Source organism: Scyliorhinus torazame, chromosome 16, assembly GCF_047496885.1.
Source record: "Scyliorhinus torazame isolate Kashiwa2021f chromosome 16, sScyTor2.1, whole genome shotgun sequence".
NCBI lineage: Eukaryota > Metazoa > Chordata > Chondrichthyes > Carcharhiniformes > Scyliorhinidae > Scyliorhinus > Scyliorhinus torazame.
The window spans coordinates 132021627-132046048 of NC_092722.1; the positions used below are offsets into that span (position 1 = coordinate 132021627).

A 24422-nucleotide genomic window follows, 5' to 3' on the forward strand; every position below is an offset into this window, starting at 1 on the left:
GACACAAATTATGCTGCAGCTACATAAAACCCTGGTTAGACCGAACTTGGAGTACTGTGAGCACTTCTGGTGCCACATCTTAGGAAAGATATTCTGAGGGTGGCAAGGTGGCACAGTGGTTAGCAGTGCAGCCTCATGGTGGCGAGGACCCAGGTTCGATCCTGGCCCCAGGTCACTGTCCGTGTGGAGTTTGCACATTTTCCCCGTGTCTGTGTGGGTCTCACCCCCGTAACCAAAAAGATGTGCAGGGTAGGTGAATTGGCCGCACTAAATTCTCCCTTAATTGGAATAAAAAATGAATTGGGTACTTATTTAAAGATATATTGGCCTTGGAGGGAGTGCAACATAGGTTTACAAAAATGATACCTGGAGTTACAGGGGTTAAATTACGAGGAGGGATTACACAAATTAGGCCTGTTTTCGCTAGAATGTTAAAGGGTGATCTGATCGAAGTCTTCAAAATGTTAACAGGAAAAGACAGGGTAGATAAAGGTGAACTATTTCCACAGGTTGGAGATTCTAAACCTAGTCTAAAAATTAGGACCAGACCATTCGAGAGCCATGTTAGGAAGCACTTCTTCACGCAAAGGGTGGTTGAGGTCTGGAACTCGCTCCAACAAATAGCGGTTGAAGCTAGAAAAGTTGTTCATTTTAAATCTGAGATAGATTTTTGTTGAGCAAAAATATTAAGGAATATGGACCAAAGGCAGATAAATGGAGTTAAGCCAAAGATCAGACAATATCTCATTGAATAGCGGGACAGGCTCGAGGGGCTGAATGCCCTACTCCTGTTCCTATGATCCCCTTTCACTATTGCACTAATTTCATCCTTAACTAATGATAGCACTCCACCTCCTTTTGCATTTTGCCCGTCCTTCCTAAATATAGAGTACCCTTGGATATTCATGTTCTGTTCGCAGTCTTGGTCTCTCTTCACCCATGTCTTCCAATCATACCATGCTCATCTACATCTATTTGCTCCATTAATTCATCTACCTTATTCTGTGCATTTAGATACAGTGCCCTTTGGTTTATTATTTTTACACCTTTTTTGTAGAATGGCCTATTGCTGCTAGCCCTTGCTCCTCTTCCTTTCACTTGTGCTTTCTACTTTTCCTGTGTTTAATTTCTATTTTTGTTTCCCTCTCGTGTCTCCCTGCTCCGGTTCCCATCCCCCAGGCTGTTCTGGTTTAAAAGCTCCCCAGCAACACTAGCAAGTACCCTTGCAAGGATATTAGTCCCGGTTCTGCAGGGGTTCAACCCATCCAGCTAGTATAGGTCCCACCTTCCCCAGAATTCAATCTTAATGCCTCAGAAATCCAAATCCCTCCCTCCTACATCATTTCTTAAGCCAAGCATTCATTTGGTCTGTCCTCCTATTCCTGCTCTTGCTCGCACGTGGCACTGAGAGTACTCGTGAGATTACTATCTTTTGAGGTCCTAGCTCTTTATATTTGCTTTCAGAACCTCTTCCCTCTTCATACCTATGGTGTTGGTACTGACAATGGACCATGACACCTGGCTGCTCATCCGGTGTCTTGTAGCTGCTCAGTGAAGTTTTTGACCTGGCACCAGAGACGCAACATGATGTTCTGGCGTCACACTGTGACCGCAGAAACATCTCAGCTCCCCCACCCCAACCTTCCCCGGGCAGCTGAGTCACTCGTGATGCCAGAGACCTGGCTCTTGCTTCATTCGCCTGAGAAACCACTGTCCCCAACAGTATACAAAACAGAAAACCTGTTAGAGGGAGGTGGACCCAGGAGACTCCTGCTCTACCTGACGGTTACTCATTCCCTTTCTACCAGTGCACTCTTTACCTGCAGTGTGGCCATCTCACTGTATGTGCTATCTGTGAACATCTCACATTTGTGGGTGCTCCACAGTGACTCCAGTTGCAGCTCCATCTCTTAAACATGGATTTTAAGTAGCTGCAGCTGAAGACCCTTCCTGCACGTGTGGTCACTCTGAACATCGGACAGGACCCTGACTTCCCAAATTGCACAAGAGGAGCATCCTACATGGCTGAGCTGCCCTGCCATGACTTACCCTTAAATTTCTCCTTTTACTTTTACGTCCTCTAGTTTTTAGGGTATATTAAGGACACTAGAAATACTTAACAGGTCCTACTTATCAAGGCTGTCACTCTCTGAGGAAAGGATCAGTTTCACTCCATCCTCACCAAACTCCTCACTCATCAACCTCCAACTGTTGCACTCTACTGTAGCCCAAAGCTGCACTCCAGTGCAGACCTTTATTAATTGAATTTAAATTTGTGGGATTTGAACACACATCCCCAAGGCATTAACCTGGGCTTCTGAATTACTGGTGGCATTACCACTACCCCACTGTCTCCCCCTTAAGAATATTTGATATAGCAGCTCCAACAATCAGATTTGTTTTTTGTGAAAATGGCCTCCAGCAAAAATTGTTTACTTGTTTTACATCAAACAGATTTTCAACTTTTCCATCACTGAATACTTTTTATTTGTATGTAATTTTAAAAAAATAATGTTTTAAAATAAATTTAGAGTACCCAATTATTTTATTTTTTTCCAATTAAGGGGCAATTTAGCATGGCCAATCCACCTAACATGCACATCTTTTTGGGTTGTGGGGGTGAAACCCACGCAGACATGGAGAGAATGTGCAAACTCCACATGGACGGTGACCCAGGGCCAGAATTCGGGACCAGTGCTAACCACTGCGCGGCATGCCACCCTTAAAAATAATTTTGATTGCAGGAAATAGAATGTCTCATGTTATTCTCCATCAGTATTTTTGACCAGCATTCCAGGTTAGCACAATATTATTTTAAAGGTCAGGGCCTATAAATTCAGCCTATGGCTGGAGATGATATTTGTTAGGAGCCCTTTTATATCTGAATGCAGCATAGTGTTAACCTAGCTCTGACTGGGTTAATTTTTACACCTTAAAATTATCCACATCGGTTGGGGGAGAAAATGCCCCATCAGCTACATGTAGTCAGATGTCATATCATCTTTTCTTTAATCTATCTTTCAAGTGGTGATAAAAACAGTAGAAAGTTTTTTATTAATTGCTAAAAGAAGATAGACATGTAGAAAAGAATTATAAAACTGAGTTAATTTAATTTCTGTCAAAATTGGTATCAAACCTCAATACAAGCAACTTTGCTCACTCATATATGCAATTCCACTTGGTGTACTTTAGAAGACATTTTTAGCATGCTCAGCTTGAGATAGTGGGCTAGACCCAATACATCCTAGTACGTTTACGCCTTTAATGTTAGAATGGCTTTGGGCGGCAAGGTGCCTCATAGCGCCAGGGACCCAGGTTCAATTCCGGCCTTGGGTGACTCTGAGTGGAGTTTGCATGTTGTCCCTGTGTTTGTGTGGGTTTCTTCAGGTGTTCTGGTTTCTGCCCACAGTCAAAGATGTGAAGTTTAGGTGGATTGGCCATGCTCGGTTGTCCAGGGATGTGCAAACTAGGTGGGGTTACAAGGCTAGGGCGGGAGAATGGGCATAGGTGGGGTTCCCTTTCAGAGGGTCGGTGCAGACTCGATGGACCGAAAGGCCTCCTGCGATGTAGGGATTCTATGGCTTGTATTCGAGATTTGTATTCGAGGGTTTGGCTCCTACAGTAGTGTTTTCATGACTCCCAAACTAGATGGAGTGGGCAGGTTTTCTCAAGTGATGTGATTTATTGACCCAACAAGCCAAGCCCCAGCAGAGACAACTGAAGTGAGGGATCAGAGTTTAGCCATTACCTGTCCATCAGGGCACAGAGGTGAGTGTAGCGGTCATCATCAAGGCGAGGCCTGGGTAAACTGAAAGTTCTGAAGGTGAATAAATCACTGTGACCGGATGGGCTATACCCCAGGGGTCTAAAGGAGATAACTGAGGAGATTATGGAGGCATTGGTGGTGATCTTTCAGGAATCACTGGAAGCAGGGTTGGTCCCAGAGGACTGGAAAATGGCTAATGTACCACCCCTGTTTAAGAAGGGAGGGGAGGCATAAGACAAATTATAGGCTGGTTAGCCTGACTTTGGTCATTGGTAAGATTTTAGAGTTCATTATTAAAGATGAGATTGCGGAGTACTTGGAAGTGCATGATAAAATAGGACTGAGTCAGCCACGGCTTTGTCAAGGGGAGGCCATGTCTGACAAATTTGTTACAATTCTTTGAGGAGGTATCAAGAAGTTACACAAAGGAGAACCAGTGGATGTGATCTATTTAGATTTCCAGAAGGCCTTTGACAAAGTGCCGCATAGGACGCTGTTAAGAGCGCATGGTGTTACGGGTAAGATCCTGATTGGCAGAAGGCAGAAATAGGGAATAAAGGGGCCTTTTTCAGGATAGCAAATGGTGACTCGTGGTGTGCCTCAAGGGTTGGTGCTGGGACCACAACTTTTCACTATACATTAACTTTTTTTAAAAATATGTTTTTATTGGCATTTTCCAAATTTATGAACAGTTATATACATTGTTTGCAGCGTTAATTTATTGTACATCAAAGCACAATACACATTAATGATCTATAAAAGAAGGAACTGATGGCACTTTTGCTAGGTTTGCAGATGATACAAAGATATGCAGAGGCGCAGGTAGTATTCAGGAAGCAGGGGGGCTGCAGAAGGACTTGGATAGGCTGGGAGAATGGGCAAAGAAGTGGCAGATGGAATACAAAGTGGAAATGTATGAGGTTATGGACTTTGGAAGGGGGAATGGAAACAGAGACTAATTTTTAAATGTGGAAATGCTACGGAAATCAGAAGCCCAAAGAGACTTGTTCAATATTCTCTTGAGGTTAACGTGCAGGTACAGTCAGCATTTAGGAAGGCAAATACAATGTTAGCATTCATGCCGAGAGGCCTAGAATACAAGACCAGGGATGTACTTCTGAGGCTGTATAAAGTTTGGTCAGACCCCATTTGGAGTATTGTGAACCGTTTTGGGCCCCGTATCTAAGGAAAGATGTGCTGGCCTTGGAAAGGGTCCAGAGGAGGTTCACAAGAATGATCCCTGAAATTAAGAGCTGGTCGTATGAGGAGCGGTTGAGGACTCTGGGCCTGTACTCTTTTTTTTTTTAATCAATGTTTTTATTGGGTTTTTGAACAAAGTATATTTACCGTTATGTACACAGAATAAGAAATATATATACATATATAGAAGAGAAGGGCCCAAACATACCCCCAAAAAAGTAATAATAAAAAGTAAAATAAAAAATAAAACAGAATAACTAGGAGGGTATTGTGCACCAGCTCAACAGCAGCAACTCTGTACAACTAATTTACAACACATAAGTAGGCGACTGTTTGTGGGGGGCAGAGAGGAAGGGGGGGGGGGGGTGGAGACTGGGGTGGTAAATATACATTTGGGTACTGGAGGAAAAATTACAGTGGGCAATACTCGAATGGGTTTGGTGTTGGTGTTGTCACTTGCTTCTCCCGGACGGATCTCGCTGCCGTTGTCGTCTCGTGCTCACCTCTGCTTCAGCCGTTCGTCCCGTCTTTCGCCTGTATTCTCCTTGTTCTCTGTTCCTGGAGATGCCAAGTTTGTTATCGTATCCCGTGCCCTCCTTCCGACTGTCATTTCCCTGCCTCCGCGCACCCCCCCCCCCCCCCCCCCCCCCCCCAAACCACCACCGCCTCCCTGGTTCTCCTCGCTTGTTCCCTGGCCCTTCCATCTTTCATTTCCCCCCCCCCCCGTGGTTCGCCTTTCTTTCGCCTTGGGTTTAGCTGTCTTTTTCCCCCCCCCCCCCCCCAAAACCCTCTCCTGGTCTATCTCCCTCTCATGCTTTGGCTACTTTCCCCTGATTCTTGGCTACCTGGCTATTCTTCTGCTTGTTCGTTGGCCACAAACAGGTCCCGAAACAATTGGGTGAATGGCTCCCACATTCTGTGGAAGCCGTCATCTGATGCTCGGATGGCGAATTTGATATTCTCCATTTGGAGAGATTCCGAGAAGTCGGACAGCCAGTCTGCAGCTTTGGGTGGTGCTGCTGACCGCCAGCCGAACAGGATTCTACGGCGGCGATCAGGGAGGCAAAGGCAAGGGCGTCCGTCCTCCTCCCCAGAAATAGATCTGGCTGGTCTGAAACCCCGAAGACCGCCACTTTCGGGCATGGCTCCACCCTCATCCCGACCACTTTGGACATTGCCTCAAAGAAGGCTATCCAGTACCCCGCAAGTCTGGGGCATGACCAGAACATGTGGACGTGGTTGGCCGGGCCTCCTTGCCACAGTTCACATCTATCCTCCACCTCCGGGAAGAACCTACTCATACAGGTTCTTGTTAAGTGGTCTCTATGTACCACTTTTAGCTACATCAGGCTGAGCCTTGCGCATGTGGAGGTGGTGTTGACACTGCAGTGCTTCGCTCCAGAGTCCCCACCCTACTTCAATCCCCAGGACCTCTTCCCATTTCTTTCTTGTTGCGTCCAGTACAGTGTCGGCCCTTTCTACCAGTCAGTCATACATGTCGCTACAGTTTTCTTTATCTAGGACGCTTGCGTCCAGTAACTCTTCCAGTAATGTCTGTCGTGGCGGCTGTAGGTACGTCCTTGTCTCCTTTCGTAGGAAGTTTTTGAGTTGTAGATACCTTAGCTCGTTTCCCCCTGGCTAGCTGGAATGTCTCTATCAATTTGTCGAGTGTTGCGATCCTGCCGTCCGTGTCTAGGCCCCTGACTGTCAGTGTCCCTCCGTCCTGCCCCCACCTTTTGAAGGTGGCTTCAGTCAGTGCTCGTGTGAACCTATGGTTGTTGCAGATGGGAGCTTTGTCCGAACCCCCGCCCCCCCCCCCCCCCACCACCCCAACGAACACCAGGATTAGTTTGTCCAGTGCTTTGAAAAAGGCCTTGGGGTGTAGTTCAGAATGGATCTAAGTAGGAAGAGGTACCTGGGCAGTACCTCATTCATTTTGATCGTCTGGACTCTCCCCACGAGGGAGCGTGCAAGTGTGTTCCATCTTTGCAGGTCCTTTTTTTACTTCCTCCGTCAGACTGGTGACGTTCCATTTGTGGATCCCTTTCCAGTCATGGGCTATTTTGATCCCCAGTACACAACGTATACACCAGAATTGACTTCTCGCGGAATTTGTGTCGGGCTTGTTTAAGCGGCAGTCCCGTTAGTGCTGCCCCCCACTACTTGTGGGTGTACCGGGAAGATCTTTCTTTTGCTCTTGTTGAGTTTGTAACATGAGAAGGCGCCAAATTCTTTCAGGAGCGCGATGATTCTGTCCATGCTTTGTGGGTCCGAAACGTAGAGGAGCAGGTCATCTGCATAGAGTGCGACTCTGTGCTCTCTGCCGCCCCTTCGGATCCCCCTCCAGCTTTTTGCTGCTCTGAGCGCGATTGCTAGTGGTTCGATTGCTAGAGCGAACAGCAGCGGGGACAGTGGGCATCCGTGTCTGGTGCCCCTGTGCGGCTGGAAGTATCGGGAGTTGGTGCTGTTGGTCCGTACGCTCGCCATGGGAGCACTGTATAGGAGCTTTACCCAGGAGGTGAACCCTGTTCCAAGCCCAAACCGCTCCAGTACCCCTGAGGTATTTCCATTCGACTTTGTCGAAGGCCTATTCTGCGTCTAGGGAGATGATCACCTCTGGTGTTGTCTCCCCGGAGGGGGTCGTTATCACGTTCAGCAGGCGCCTGATGTTCGAGGTTAGCTGTCTACCTTTGACAAAGCCCGCCTGGTCCTCTGCAACCACCTCTGGTACACTTTTGGCATCTGCGTTCAGCAGTGAGATGGGTCTGCATGACTCACATTTCGTTGGGTCTTTGTCTTTCTTGGGTATCAGCGAGATTGAGGCCTGTGCTAGCATGGGTGGCAGTGTGCCCCTAGCTAGCGAGTCTGTGAACATCTCCTGCCAGTGCTGTCGCAAATTTTTTGAAGAAGTCCGCATGGAATCCGTCTGGTCCTGGCGCCTTCCCTGCCTGCATGGAGAGTCCATGATCTCTCCCAGTGCTAATGGTGCTTCCAGGCTCCGTTTTCTGCCCTCCCCCACGACTGTAATGTCCAGTCCATCAAGGAAACGTTTTATCCCGGTCTCCCCCATTGGGTGCTCTGAGGTGTACAGCCCTTGGTAGAAGGCCTTGAAGGTTTTGTTGATCTTTTCTGGTTCTGTTTCTAATGTGCCTCGGGTATCCCTAATTTGTGCAATTTCTCTGGTGGCTGCCTGCTTTCTCAGCTGGTGTGCCAACAGGTGGCTGGCTTTGTCTCCGTGTTCGTATAGGTCCCACGTACCTGGCGGAGTTGGTGCACGGCTTTCCTGGTGGAGATCAGATCAAAGTTCCTTTGTAGCTCTTTCCTCTCCGCCAGGAGCTCTACGGTCTACCTCCAGTATGGAGTCGACCAGCTGCTGCCTCGCCGCCCTTTCCTCCCTATCACTTCGCACTTTGAAAGCGATGATTTCCCCTCTTAGTACGGCCTTTAGAGCTTCCCAGAACGTGGAGGGTGAGACCTCCCCGTTCTGGTTGTTCTCCATGTACTCTGCTATGGCCCGCGATATCTTTTTGTTGAAGGCCTTGTCAGCTAGTCGGACAATGTCCAACCTCCATGTTGGCCCTGCCCGCCTCCAGACTCACGCCCATGTAGTGTGGAGCGTGGTCTGATATCACAATTGCGGAGTATTCCACTTTGTCTATCCCCGGAAACACCGTTTTGCCCACCACAAATAAGTCAATTCTGGTGTATACATTGTGTACTGGGGAGAAGAAGGAGAACTCCTTCTCCCCTGGGTGGGCTAACCTCCAGGGGCCCACCGCTCCCATCTGTTCCATAAAGTGACTGAGTTCCCTTGCCATGCTTGAAGTTTTCCCCATTTTGGGGTTTGATCTGTCTGTTATTGGATCCTGTACACAGTTGAAATCCTCCCCCCCGCCCCCGCCCCCCCCCCCCCCCCCCCCCCCAATGATTAATCGGTGCGTCGCTATGTCAGGGATTTCTGCCATGGTCTTCTTGATGAAGCTTGTGTCGTTGGGTGTGTACACGTTAACTAATACTACCGGTGCCCCATCCAGGGCCCCGCTGGCCATGACGTACCGGCCCCCTGGGTCCATAACCACCTTTGTCGCCCTAAACATCGTCCTCTTGCTGATCAGTATTTCCACCCCCTGGCCCTTGACCCATAGCAGGAATGGTAGGTTTGTCCCACCCAGCACTTTCTTGCCCGCAGTCGGTCCTGCTCTCTCAGGTGTGTCTCTTGGAGGAAGACTTGCTCTCTCAGGTGTGTCTCTTGGAGGAAGACTATGTCTTAGGTGGGTGACGACTCTGGATCTTTTCACTGGGCCGTTGAGTCCCCTTACGTTCCAGGTGACTATCCTGGTGGGGGCTTCTGTCTCCTCGCTCCTGTGGGATTAACCATACTTACCTTGTGGACGCGCCCCTGCCCTCCAGGGTTTTCCTTTGTTAGGGGGCCGTCCAGGATGGCTGCTGTCACTGCTCTTCCATGCGGTCGGGTCCCTGCGCTCCGGGGTTTCCCTTTGTCCAGGGGCACCCGATTTGGCCGCCTACTATGTGTCCGCCATGCGTGTAGTCCCCTGCACTCTGGGGTCTCCCTTCGCCCAGAGACGGTACTGGGTGGGTGCTTGCAGCGATTCCTTGTTTTGAGCCTTGGTTGTGGCACATTGTAACCCTATTGCAATTCCTTTTCTAGCCTTGTTTGTCACTGCTTCCCTGTGTCGTCGTCCCTGGTCTCTCCCTCCGTGTGTATATCCCCCCCCCCCCCCCCGGTCTCCCTTTTCCCCCCCCCCTTTCCTGTATACCCCTCCTTTGTCCCTCTTTTCCCTGTTCCTATCCCCGTTTGCTCTCCCGCCTCTGTTAAGTGGTCCCCCTGCCTGGTGCCTTCCCCCTTGGGGCGAACTGCGGCCCTGCTTTGTTGCATGCCCCCGGCGCTAGCTTTCCTGCTAGTGCGGTGGCCCCCCCCTTGGGAGTTACTGTCTCGCTTCCCCCTTACCTCTGCGGTTTTCTGCCCGCTCTTCCCCCATCCTACCCTGCACTCCTTTTGCTTGCTCTCCCTTCTCCGCTACTCTCGTTCCCTCGTGCTGGGGCCTGGTTTCCCACCTGAAGAGGTCCGGGCCGCCGCTCGTCTTACCCTGGGCTGAATCTGTGGAACTCTTTGCCACTGAAGGCTGTGGAGGCCAAATCACGGAACGTATTTAAGACCGAGATAGATCGATCAGTTCTTGATTACTAAGGGGATCAGTGGTTATGGGGAGAAGGCAGGAGAATGGGGATGAGAAAAATATCAGCCATGATTGAATGGCGGATCAGACCTGATAGGCCAAGTGGCCTCATTCTGCTCCTCTGTCTTTGGTCTTATCTATGTTCATTGGCTATCTGTGTTTTCATCTCCAATGCTTGCTTTTTTTTTTACTCGGTTGAAAAACTGCACCATCTGGATTTGAACCTCAATGGGGTCCCTCGCGGCATGTTTCTCGCTATTGGCCCCCGGCGGGACCTTTCGGTCCCACTGCTGCTGGTGGGACCGGAATATCCCGCTGATGAGAACGGCCGGACAATTCTACAAGGTCAGAATATTACTGTTCATGTAAAATAATTGACACTAGAGTGTTATAGAAAAACCTCTTTTATAGGCATTTCAGCAAAAATATGCCGTTTCAAAATACATACTCCAGGTCTCCATCTCCTGTGAACAGAAACTAATGCATTGTTTGTGGGATGTGTATGGATTGTGCCTGCCATCAGCAAAAAGAAAATCATCACCTGTAATTTCAGAGCACTTATGCATGTTCAAGTGTGCACCACAATTGTTTAACTGTATTTCTGATTCTAATAAAATAAATGCAGTTTCTGCAGCACAGGGACCTTCCTGAAGCAGTTCTGAAATGTATGTGGCAGCATTCATGTCCCTTTGCTTGTGGAAATTTGCATCTAACCATCTTCCTTTTGTTGTCACTGACACTGTAAAATTAGGTTCTTTGTAATCGTATGCTGCCTCCACGAGTTTGCCTGTTTGAGAAATCAGTAGAAATTATTGCACCGTCTGGGTCACTGCCTGTGTGGAGTTTGCACATTCTTCACGTGTTTGCGTGGGTTTCGCCCCCACAACCCTGCCCATGAGGTCAATGGATCGTTGCTTGCTCCATCTCACTCTCTGTCCTGCCCGTGACAATTCCTGGTGGGCAGGACCGGAGGATTTAGGCCTATACCTCGCCATGACTGATTCAAAGTTTTTCACCAGTTAATCTGAATGAAATGAAATGAAATGAAATGAAAATCGCTTATTGTCACAAGTAGGCTTCAATGAAGTTACTGTGAAAAGCCCCTAGTCACCACATTCCGGCGCCTGTTCGGGGAGGCTGGTACGGGAATTGAACCGTGCTGCTGGCCTGCCTTGGTCTGCTTTAAAAGCCAGCGATTTAGCCCAGTGAGCTAAACCAGCCCCTCTTCTCCACGTTTTGTAATTGTGAATTTTTTTCTTCTTCTTCTTCATCAACATTGTTCGTGAAAAAGACTTTGTTTTATTTTCTAAATTACATTATTCTATGTAATTGAGCCTCAAGAACTACAAAGAACAATTCAGCACAGAACAGGCCCTTCGGCCCTCCAAGCCTGCACCAGTAACGACACCACCCTTGGCCAAAACCCTTAGCACTTCCTAGTATCCTTCGATACCCATCCTATCCATGTATTTGCCAAGATGCCTTTTGGACACCATTAATATATGCTTCCACGACCTCTCCTGGCAGCACTCACCACCCTCTGTGTATATAAAAAAAAAAACCTGCCTCACACATCTTCTCTAAACTTTGCCCCACAGATCTTAAACCTATGCCCCCTAATGACTGATCCCTCCACCAGGGAAAGAGTGCCTGCCCAGCCACTCTATCCACACCCCTCATAATCTTAAAGTCGCCCCTCAACCTCCGTCGTTCTAATGAAAACAGTCCAAGTCCATTCAGCCTTTCCACCTAGCCAACACCCTCCAGACCAGGGGGACATCCTGGCAAACCTCCTCTGCATCCTCTCCAAAGCTCCACATCCTTCTGGTAGTGTGGCGATCAGAATTGTGCGCAATATTCCAAGTGTGGTCTTAGTAACGTTCTATCAACCGTAGAATGACTTGCCAGTTTTTATAACACAATGAAGGCAAGCGTTCCATATGCTTTCTTGACTACCTTGTCCACTTGTGTTGCCACTTTCAAAGATCTGTGGACCTGTACGCCCAGATACCTCTGATTTTCTATATTACTAAGAATTCTGCCATTTAAGGTATATTTCCCCTCTTCGACCTACCAAAATGCATTACTTCACATTTGCCCGGCTTAAACTCCATTTGCCATTTCTCTGCCCAAGCCTCCAACCCATCTATATCCTGCTGTATCCTCTGACAATCCTCAACACTATCTGCCACTCATCCGTGAACTGACTAATCAGACCTGCTACATTTCCCTCCAAATCATTTATGTATACAACAAACAACAGAGGCCCCAGCGCCGATCTCTGTGGAACACCACTAGTCACAACCTTCCATTCAGAAAAACACCCTTCTACTGCTACCCTCTGCCTTCTGTGACTGAGACAGCTCTGTATCCATCTTGCCGCCACCTCTGATCCTGTGTGACTTCACCTTTTATGCCAGTGTGCCATGAGGCACCTTGTCAAAGGCTTTACTTTTTTTTTTAATTTCGAGTACCCAATTCATTTTTCCAATTAAGGGGCAATTTTAAGTGTGGCCAATCCATCTAACCTGCATGTCTTTTGGGGGTGAAACCCATGCAAACACGGGGAGAGCATGCAAACTCCACACGGACAGTGAACCAGGGCCGGGATCGAACCTGGGACCTTGGCGCCGTGAGGCAACAGTGCTAACTAGTGCACCACTGTGCTGCCCTACAAAGGCTTTACTGAAGTCCATGTAAACAACATCAACCACCGTCCCCTCATCAATTATCTTTGTCACCTCCGTAAAAAACTTGATCAAGTTAGTGGGACACTACCTCTCCTTCACAAAACCATGCTGTCTATTACTAATGAGTCCATATTGTTTCCAAATGGGTATAAATCATGTCCCTAAGAATTCTCTCCAGTAAATTACCTACTACCGACATGAGGCTCACCGGCCTATAGTTTCTTGGATTATCCCTGCTACCTTTCATAAACAAAGGTACCATATTAGCTATTCTCCAGTCCTCTGGGACCTCGCCTGTAGCCAATGAGGATACAAAGATGTCAGTCAAGGCCCCAGCAATTTCTTCCCTCAGTATTCTGGGTTAAGTCCCATCAAGCCCAACAGACATATCTACCTTAATGTTTTTTAAAACACCCAATACCTTCTCCTTTTTGATGTCAACATGACCCAGACTATCCACACACCCTCCACAGAACCATCTTTCACAAAGTCCTTATCTTTGGTGAACACTGATGCAAAGTACTTATTTACTACCTTGTCCATTTCCTCTGGCTCAACACCTAGATTCCCCCCACTGTCCTTAAGTGGTCCAATCCTTTCCCTGGCCACCCTCTTGCTTTTTACATATGAATAAAAAGCTTTGAGATTCAGCTTATTCCTACTTGCCAAGGACTTTTCATTACCCCTCCTAGCCTTCCTAATTTCCCACTTAAGTACCTCCCTACTTTCTTTATACTCAAGAGTTTCAACTGCCCCCACCCTTCTAGACCGTACAAAAGCCTCTTTTTTTTTTTCTTTTTTCTTTTTGATGTGGTTCACAATATCCCTCGTTATCCAAAGCTCCCTAAACTTCTCATACTTATCCTTCTGTCTCTCCCGAACGTGACTTTCCTGAAACTTTTCCTTGATTCCTTGCTTTTGTATTCAATGCTGCTGTTATGTATAAAACTGGAGTTTTGTTTGCCCTTTTAATTCCTGCATTTGTACTTTTTGAGAGCCGTTCATCTGCGCCCCTCGATCTTGCTGACCCTCAATCTATAAGAATATTATCATTTAAAGTGTACCTACTGCCGGTGCTCTCCCAAAATTCACATTTCTGTGCATCTATTTGCATCTGCTGCCTATCTGTTCATTCAGCTAGCCAGCCTGGCCTCCTCCAGTCTTCTGTATGTTTATAAATTATAAAGCTCACTAATTTGGTACCACTTAACTTCAAAATGATTCTTATAAATGACAAACAAAGTTGTTTTGGCACAAATCCTTGGGGAATATCCCACACATGTATCTCTCCAACCATCATACTTTTAGCCAGGCTAATTGCCGTCTTCCCCCAGAACCTGTGTCTCCACGTGGCTAGATTTCTTTTTGAAGGACTGCTTCAAATTACTCAGCAAGTCTCTATCCAGAGGAACCATACGATAACATAAATTTGACCATTACAAAAATGACATTTGGAAAAAGCTGATAATCTTGGAATAGAAACAGAAACTGCTGGTGATGTAGTGTCTGTGATAAGAGAAATAGAGTTAGCATTTCAGGTCAGTGACCTTTCATCAGAACTGATATTTTAGGGCTCCTGAAGTGCAACCACCTGGGAAACATGCTACTGGAAGCTGCAAATCTAAATTCACAATATATCCTGCCATTTGCCAATATTTCAGTGAAGGAATTAAGTATAAGTTGAGCAATCCTTTTCCTTTTCTTATCTATCAAACCCCCCGCTTTTCACTTTAAAGCACCCTGACAGACTGGTGAAAAAGCATAAATTGTAACGAGGGAGCTAGGGCTTTTCTCACTGGAGCGAAGAAAGCAGAGAGGTGACTTGATAGAGGTGTACAAGGTGATGAGAGGCATGGTTAGAGTGGATAGCCAGAGACTTTTCCCCAGGGTGGAAATGGCTGTCACGAGGGGACATAATTTTAAGGTGATTGGAGGAAAACAAAGGGGAGATGTCAGAAGTAGGTTCTACCAGTGAGTGGTGGGTGTGTGGAATGCACTGCCAGCAGAGGTGGTGGAGTCAGAGTCATTAGGGACATTTAAGCGACTCTCAGACAGGCACATGGACAGCAGTAAATTGAAGGGGTGTAAGTTAGGTTGATCTTAGTTTAGGATAAATGGTCGGCACAACATCATGGGCTGAAGGCCTGTACTGTGCTGTTCTATGTGCTATGTAACTGAATTATTTACAATTAGAAAAACTGATTTTTTTCTCAAACCCACGATCTCTACCATCTAAAAGAACAAAGGCATCAGATGCATGGAGACACGACCGCCTGCAAGCCCGATTTGCTATATCGCCTTTCATTGCAGGATCAAAATCTCAACTCCCTCCCCAACAACAATGTGGGTGCACCTACACCACATGGACTATAGCGGTTCAAGAAGGCTGCTCACCACCACCTTCTCGAGGGCCATTAGAGATGGGCAGTAAATGCTGGCCGAGCCAGCAATGACCACATTCCATGATTTTTTTTTTTTAATTGACTGGTGGAGTGCAATTTGAACATCAGTCATTGTAGATCCTATATTGAGAACATTTTTTGCATAAGTCTTTGTTTTATATTTAAGATTTTGACTGAAGAAATAATGCAGAGCGGATGACCGTTTATTTATTTAGCAAGCATGAAATCCAGCATTTAATACTACATTAAGGCAGTTGATTCATTTTTACCATTTGATACAGTGATATATCTAGTAAAAAGATGAAAGTTTAAGTAGGACGTTTTACTTCGTGCTAATCATTCACATGTGTCTGTTAATGTAATTTTAGGCCCGGTTGTTGAACAAGCTCCATGTCAAAATGATGTCAACCTGACTCCTGCACCACCTTTGCCCCAGGTACGTGAGATTATTGATCTCATTTATTCTTCCTCGCTTTCAGTCATCCATATTGAAAGTTGCTAATATGACCATCGTACACATAGTTACTGTTCCTTTCTTGTTTTTGAAGCCGTAACACTTTTTAAAATGATCTTCCATTTGTTTATATTTTCCCATTATCCCCAATGGTTATTTAGTTGTGTTCAGTGCCAAAGTTACAGCGTTGACGAGTTTCGACCACTGCCAATTGTATATATTTTTAATAGAAACAAGTGATATTGGTGATCAAAAGTGCTCAGTATTTTACAGACATTTTTCTACATTAAGAGGAATGGGAGTAGGTATATCAGCTCCTCTAAGCCCGTTTGACCAATTTATTACATTAAAGCTGATTGGTACATCTACTCCATTTACCTGCCTTTTCTCCATGTCTCTTGCTACCTCCCCAAATGGAGCTCTATCAGTCACGGACCTAAAAATTCTAATTGGCCCAGTATACACAGATTTTCTTTGGGTGGGGTAGCAGGACATCCACTCCCTTTCTTTTGCAGTGGCCTGTAAGCTATTCTTAACAGTATCTCCCTTACACTTTCTATTTTTAAATCAACTCCGAGACTCTATGCCAATCCCTAGTTCTCCTCCCTTAGTGATGTTGAAATCTTGAATCTTGCCTGACTCCACATCATTTCCCATTCTTCTCTTTTTCCTGAAGCAAATGTACTCGGTTAGGCACACTACAGCCTTCCGGCCTGAACATCGAATTCAACAACCTCAGATGATCAGCCCCATCTCGACCCATTTGTTTTCATTTCATGTTAACTGTCTTTTACCATTTCTTTCTTTCTTAATATACATTTAATTTCTCTTCTCTCCCCCCCCCCAATCTTATCCACCTTTCCTGCACCTTTCTCGTCTTTGCTTCCCCCTTCCCCTCCCCCCACACCTACAGTTCATCCTCTGATAGTTTCTCTGCTGTTTGACCTTTCACATCTTTTGTTCTCTCTGGGGACTGCCATTAGCACTCTTTCCCCTTGGTTTCTGTGGCCATTAGCACCCGGTTTCCCTGAGTTTCTGTTGCTATGACTCATCTTTCATTCTCACTCCGCAGTATAAATATTTCCCACTTTCTCTGTCTGTTAGCTTTGACAAAGAGTCATCGGACTCGAAATGTTAGCTCTTTTCTCTCCTTACAGATGCTGCCAGACTTGCTGAGATTTTCCAGCATTTTCTCTTTCGTTTCAGATTCCAGCATCCGCAGTAATTTGCTTTTACCCTGCAAATCTGTTCTTCACTGTTCATTAGTGACAAATCTGAATTGCTTTAATTTCAAATTCATTCATTTATTCCTTGCATTTCCTACAATCTCTGTCAGCTTGAATGTCTCACTCTATCTGGACGTACAACCTCCTCCAAAATAAATTCCAGATACTGTTCTTCCTTTGCTATATTGTGCAATATAAAGTTAGTAATCAGTTTGCTTCATGGGATTCAGCGGTAATCAATGTAGGTGTACTCCTGAAATGATCCACATTCCATATATCACTTGTGCTATGAGCTTACTATCAAATCAAAGCTTTTGAATATGAAATTAGAGGGTGGATTCGCTCTACCTCCCTGGGGACACCTATCCAGACATTAACAGGGTGATCTGCAACTTTGGTAGAAGAAAAAGGCAGGTTGATAACAGAACCCCAAACTTTTGGAATTCACTTTCATCTTGCCAGATTTTTTGTATTTCCCTTCCTATTTAAGCACCTGCCACTACCATTGTCTTTAGCCCAACTCTAATTTCCCTTGAGAAGGTGTTTGTGAGCCCCCTTCTTGAACTGCTGCAGTTATTGCAGCATGGGTACACCCACAGTGCTGTTAGGAAGGGAGTTCCAGGATTTTGACCCCGTGACAGTGAAGAAACGGCAAAATAGTTCTAAGTCCTGATGGTATGTCACCTGGAGGGGCACTTGTAGGTGATGGATTTTTCAAGCATCTACTGCCCTTGTACTTCCAGGAGGTACAGGTCACATATTTGAAAGGTGCTGTAGGTTTCTGCAAAGCATCTTGCAGATGATACACACTACTGCACTGTGCGTTGGCGGTGATGGGAGTGAATGTTTAAGGTGGTGCCAGTTAAGTAGGGCACTTCAATGGATGGTGTTGAGCTTCTTAAGTACTGGTAGAGCTGCATTCATCCAAGCAAGGGGATAGTATTCCATCACATTCTTGACTTGTGCGTTAAGATGGTGAGCAGGCTTTCGGGAGTCGGGAGGAGAGTTACTTGCTACAGAATTCCTAGCCACTGACCTGCTCTTAAAGTCAAAGTAATTAAATGCTAGTCCAGTTCAGTTTCTATTCCGTTTCCTGGGTGACCCCAATGATGTTAATAGTGGAAGATTCAGTGATGATAATGCCATGATTATCATGAGGAGGTAGTTAGATTCTCTAATGTTGGGGATGGTCGTTGTCTTGCACTACCATGGCACAAATGTTGCTTGTCTATCAGCCCAAGCATGAATATTGTACAGGTCTCGCTGCATATGGACACTGTTTGCATCAGCACCTGAAGAGTCACAACTGGTGCTGAACGTTGTGCAATCAGGGCATGTCATTGATGAAGCAGTTGAAGATGGTTGGGTCTAGGACATGACCCTGTGGCACTCCTGCAATGATGCCCCAAATCTAAGATGATCGACCTCCAACAGTTACAACCATCTTCCTTTTGTGCTCGATCTGTTTCCCCCAAGGCCTCAGATTGAACCAGTTTGTATGCAATGTAATCCTATTTGATCTTTCAGTCTTATCACCTGCATCACAAAGTTTTCATCTACTATGCATCTCTACCTCAGCTCTTCTGCTGCTGAAACCCTTGTCTGTGCTTTTGTTAAGTACAGACTGGATTATTCCAGTGCTGGCTGATCTCCCATCTCTGCTCTGTAAAATTCAGTTTTACTCAGTCCCCCGTGACTTACTTTGACTCCTGGAACCTCAGTGCTGACTTTCAAATTCTCATTGGTGCTTAAATCCTATTTATGCCTCTGCTCCTCCATATCCTTCAACCACCTTCAGCCCTATTAAAACTCTGGCTCCTTGTATATCTGCTCCTCCTTTGTCCCATCATTCACTGAATTTCAGCTGTCTTAACACCACAGTTACCTCCTTTTATCTCCAAATCCCTCCCCTCGTTGCCCTTAAAATACTGCCCTTTCACCAAGATCTGTTTCTCCCAATCCTTCTTGGACTCAGAATCTGATTTTTGTCTCTGAAATGCTTTGGGATGTTGCCTACATTTAACGTGCTGTATGAATATAAGTTGTTAAATTCATCCTATATCACTCTACTGTCGGAAGCATGTGCTGTGTTCTTAAAGTGCTTCACCATCACCATGCTGAGCTTATCATTGACCAGAAATCAACTGGACCAGCCATATAAATGCTCTGGCTACAAAAGCACATCAGAGGCTGGGAATTCTGTGGCTAGTAACTCCCCTCCCGACTCCCCAAAACCTGTCTACCCTTGACTAAGCAAGTCAGGAGTATGATGGAATTCCTTCCACTTGCCTGGATCAATGCAACTTCCAAAACACTCAGAAGTTAATCACTATCTAGGGCAAGCAACCGACTTGTTTGGCACCCTGTGTATCACCTTACAACTTTTGCTCCCACCACCACTAGCGCAGAGTGGTAGCAGTATATCCCATCTACATGATGCATTGCAGGAATTCACTAAGACTCCTTCAACAATAACCTGCAACCTCTATCACCTAGAAGAACAATAGGCATGGAAACAGCACCACCTGCAAGTTCTTCGCTAATTGTTTCTACCATCCTGACAAGGAATTATATTACTGTACCCTCACTGTCGCTGGGTCAAAGTCCTGTATCTCCTTTCCTCCAAGCACAGAGTGTATTTACACCACATAGACTGCAATAAATTCTGGTCTTACAAGTAAAGCTCATAGCTTATGATTAAATAATAAAAAACAACTTGTCTTAGAAGGTTCAAATTGTCAACTTAGCCAGGTGTTATATTTTTGGGGCATAATTTGAATAATATGTGCGCCATTTTAGTTCATCCAAGAAAACCTGATTACGAAATCCTTGTCAAATGACTGTACAGGCATGCTGGCTAATCGAGGCATTTGATTTAATATAGAAGGAAGTGGAATCGATTGGCAGCTTTTTGAATTTGGGGTTTGGATTTTAGGAAATTCAAAATAGTCTGCAATAAAGGAGTGGTAATCAAAATATTTTTAACCAACTGTCTGAGAGAGAAAACTCCTCGACTACCATAATAATAAGAAGTGCATTTAAAATAGTACAAAATCTATTTGGTCAAAAACATCCATCACCAGTGCCCTCAATGTTAGTCTCGTGCAAAATGTTACTGACAAAACTACACCTTTATTGCAGCGCTGGGCAATTGGGATGTTCTGAAAGAAGAGTAATTTATTTCATGTAGAGTTGATGGAGTTTGGAATACTTGTACTACATGGATTGGTGGTATTGCATCTTTTAAGAAAAAATTAAATAAATATTTGAGGCCGAGTGAGATATGAGTGAGCAAGACATTGAAATTGGTGTAGTTTGCTTTAGCAGAGGAGCCAGCACCAACATAATGGAAAAGTGACCCCACACTGTTACAGATTTTTGTGTTCTCTATGTATATGGGTTTGCATACAAACTAACTGTATAATCTGACTCTATCCTTTTTAGCCAACCATCATTGAAGACATGACTGCATTCAAGCGCAGTCTACCACTCTTTCCACTAGCAAAACCTCAGATCAATTTTATGGCTGCAAAACTTTGAGATTATGGAAGGATGGCACTAAAGGAGGAAAGCCTGAATGAAAAACGTGAATGACCATATCCATTCTACTGGGGGGGGGGGGGGCTTTCATCCAAGATCATTTATTTTAAATGAACTCTTCGCAGTTAGGAGTGCACAAAATTAATTAGTTCTGCATACTTCTGCCTGTTAATGGTTCAGCTAGCTGAGTGACATTTTAAAGTACTTGTCCATAGAAACGTCTTACATAAAATTGGAATTCTACAAAACACTAATATATAAACCAGTAAAATTACACAATGTAAAATATTTGAGAAAAATTTCTTTTGTGATCAAGCACGAACCTTATAATTGGTACTATACCACGTTTTTAATCTTGTATACTGGTTTTGTAGTTTTGACATTTTATGTGCTCATACAACTGGTAGTAAAATGCTGGAAACCTTTTTTTCTTTTAATCTCAAACTACTTTCTGTCATACAGCATAATTAAAGCTCAAGAGAATTCAGATGTTAAATCTTGTAAGACTATCTAATTTCTGAACTGAATATGGATTTTGTTTTACAGGGAGCCAGATACCTTGTTTCTTTAGGCTAGTGTATTTTCAAGAAGTCAGAATGCTGCTAAGCAGAATAGATAAATAAACTGCTGTTGTTGACAGGAAGCCAGGCCAGACAACTCTTGAGGCTGTTGATAGCCTGTCGAAAGTAATCCCTATTGTGAAAAAATAATATTTCGGGTTTCTCCCCAGTAAAACTGAAAGATTTTAAAATCCATTCTTTGCACTACCAAAGTTCAGTTACGGGGATTGAACTTTAATTTTGTATTTTAAATGTGTTTATATTACAGTAGCAAAAGAAGTTTAAGGAAAGAAATCTGGGGATACAAAAATTAGATTCCATACAAAACAAAATTTGTTGCTTCCATTTACTTTTGTGGCTTCAATAACTTCAACATTGTTCAACATTCAAGAAAGACCATGTAATACCCATCATAACCAATTGTGTGTAAAAATTATGACCCCTGCTTAAAACTTGATTAGGTGATAGTTTGAAGACATAATAAAGTCCATGGGAACATTATCGGTAGCACAACAAAGGGACCCTCTGGATGGCATGTGGCTAAAGCAGAAGAGTGTATTGAATATTATCTTAGCACCAGGACTGTGCTGCAACCTTGAACATCCAACTACTTTGACTTTCAGCAATAGCGGTATCTTAGCAGTTCAGTGATACTAACATGAATGTCAGTTGTATGATCAAGAGATATACAATGACTAAGAACTGATTATTCACTATCATGCACTATGACTGTAATATGCATTATGCACTATATTAAGCAAAAAAATGACAAGGTAGAAAGGCAAAATTAAAGAAGCAAGATAAAACTGCAGTATTTTAAGGCCCAATATAACTGTACATTGAAGAGTGATTAGCAATAGCCATTGCTGTATTTTTGCAATAGGGAGCAGCTTTCCGCTAAGTTAATGATTCCAAACTCATAATATTTGATAGTGATAATTTATTATAGCACCCTTATTTGTTGTCTACCACTAAGTTACTTGGGTGAAATTGAAATATATACAGTTCTCTTAGGCTTATTTATGAGGATTATTTGATTAAGCCTGAAGATTCACAATTTCAGCTACAGAAAGCCATCTTTAATTTCAAATGAATTGTGTACTGTACTTGACATTTGGTACGATGTCAGTTTTATACAGGCACCCTTGCTTGTAGTCAATTACATGAGGACTTTTAAACCAGCATATTTATGACCAGACTGTTTCTTTTCTATTTAATTTAATGTTTAGGATTTAATAAGTATCTATAACAAACATTTTGTTAGCAATAGTAAAAACTAACAGAACAAGTTTTCCCTCTGAAAAACGACTAAATCACAACAGCTACCAATTTTCTCATTACTTTCAGGATGGATATATGTAACAACATTGTTCGGTTTGGGAATTTTTGTATCTAAAGTAATATTCAAATGAATCCTTTTGAAATATTTTACTTTCTCACTGAGCTTGTTTGCTCTTCTGTCCCACTCAACCATGAAAGGGCCTTCCTTTGCTTTGTGGGATTGTGCTGCAATATTTCAGAAGTCTACATCACCTTGGAATAGTGCACAGAAGGGCACATCACCTGCAGAATTTTTGAAAGGTGTGCAATAAGTGAATGTTTTTTGTGAAATCATGGCTGACATGTTGGAACGGTATTGATTAATATTGTCTTGGGGTTTACTGCAAGACTAAGTAACCCAGAGGCAAATCTTGTGATTTCTGCATTTCAGTAATAGTATGTTATGGATAAAATTGGAGACAATAGCCCTGTTGTATTAGAACTCAAAACTTGTGTACATTTCTTACCCACTTCACTTGAATAGATGACCCAAGTAAAAACAAAAATCCTATTTTTTCCAAGCCTTTTGAGCATACATAAGTATTCTCTGCAATATTGCTGCAGGCTAGCAACAACCTTTGTGTTGTATATAATGACTATCCAATGGAATATTACAACCCATGGCAGTAGTTTTGAAATTATTGGAGCACAATGCATAATTTGACAGCTAATTCTCTGGTCTAACAAAAAAAAAAAAAGTTCTTTAAAGAAAATATATTTTCCTGTGAAATATGCTTTCTTCTAGCAGGCTCAAATCCTTTGCAGAGTTAATTTTTTCTATCATTTCCAGCATTTTATGACCACGTGTGTGACGGTGCAGTTTGACTCAGGCATATCCATGGATACTGAAATAAGGATCCAAAAATGCAGCTTTTTCAAGCAATAACAGCCAACAGAGTGTCGACAAATATTGTCTTTTTATGGCTTGTGAATAGATGTATGAATTTTTGTTGATTGTGACAAATTACTTGTACCAACATCTTTGACGGTTTTGGAGCAGTTGACCTAGAACTGGATGCAAATAGCATATCTACTGTACACCGAAAGGATGATTCAGTTTGCAACAAAATAAATAAACCTATGATCATTCTATCATCATTGAAGTATATTGTCCAGTTTTTCCAACTTTAATTAGCTGTTAATAACTGAAACTTTGACTAGAGTTTAAATATATACCTGCCATTTCTCAACAATGAAACACTAAGTGTATAGTTGCAAAATTAAATCTTGAACTCTATTTTATAAAATGGATCATTCTGGAAGCTCGATGTCCATCTGTAAATATTACAGATGTAAGACTTTAGAATTAAAATCAAATTTTTTTATTTTGCATATGACATTAAATGCTCTGGAGGACTGCAACAAATTGCAGAGTGACGTGTTCAAATTTATTTACCAATTCATGTTATACAGTTTGGAAAAATAAAGTCACGTTACTTGGCAAATAATCTAAAAGGAGTACAGAAAGCAAAGGGATCTCTTTTGTTTGATTTTGTTTTTAAATGGTATTGCTCATGGTGCTATGGTATAGTTCTAGTGGGATAGATTTGAAAAGTGAAGAGGTTATCCCAATGTTGTATTGAAATTTGGTTGGACCACACTTCAGAGGATCGTGTACAATACTGATAAGCATATTGGGCGCGATTTTCCCACTGTGTTCCTGCTGACACCGATCTTGTTGCGCCAGGAGCATCGGGGAAGAGGGTTTGTACCAGGCACAAAACTGCGCATAAGCCATTAGGCATATTTAAATATGCACAGTCAGGTTGAGGCCGCATTCTCTCGGCTCCCGAGAGCTACCGGCTGCACGAGTGAGGCCTCACCCAGGTGCTGTTTAGTACTAGTCTTCATAAGGATGGCCACTCTGGGGGGCTCTTGAGGGAATTGGTCGGGGGCAGTGCAATATTCTGGCAATGCCAATCTGGCACTTTCCGGGTGTCTGGTGCACTGCCCAGATGCCAGGTTGCCACAGGTCGGGGTCTGAGGGGGGCCATGCCCATGAAAGGGTGTTACAAAAAGTTGGGTTGAAGGGGAGGCCACTTCATATTGGGGTGTGCTCACTTGGT

At 44.1% G+C, this 24422-nt stretch overlaps 1 protein-coding gene across 7 annotated transcripts in view; it reads left to right on the top strand.

Annotated features, from left to right (window-relative positions):
- ide (insulin-degrading enzyme) overlaps window positions 1-23454 on the top strand; it is a 233845-nt gene extending 210391 nt beyond the window's left edge. For all 7 annotated transcript variants that reach the window (XM_072479084.1, XM_072479086.1, XM_072479085.1 and 4 more), the window contains exons 24-25: window positions 15625-15692; window positions 20381-23454. In XM_072479084.1, coding sequence (XP_072335185.1) covers window positions 15625-15692; window positions 20381-20476 — 164 coding nt within the window. In that variant the 3' untranslated portion in view covers window positions 20477-23454. The remainder of the gene's footprint in view (window positions 1-15624; window positions 15693-20380) is intronic.
- Window positions 23455-24422: the final 968 nt, after the last annotated feature.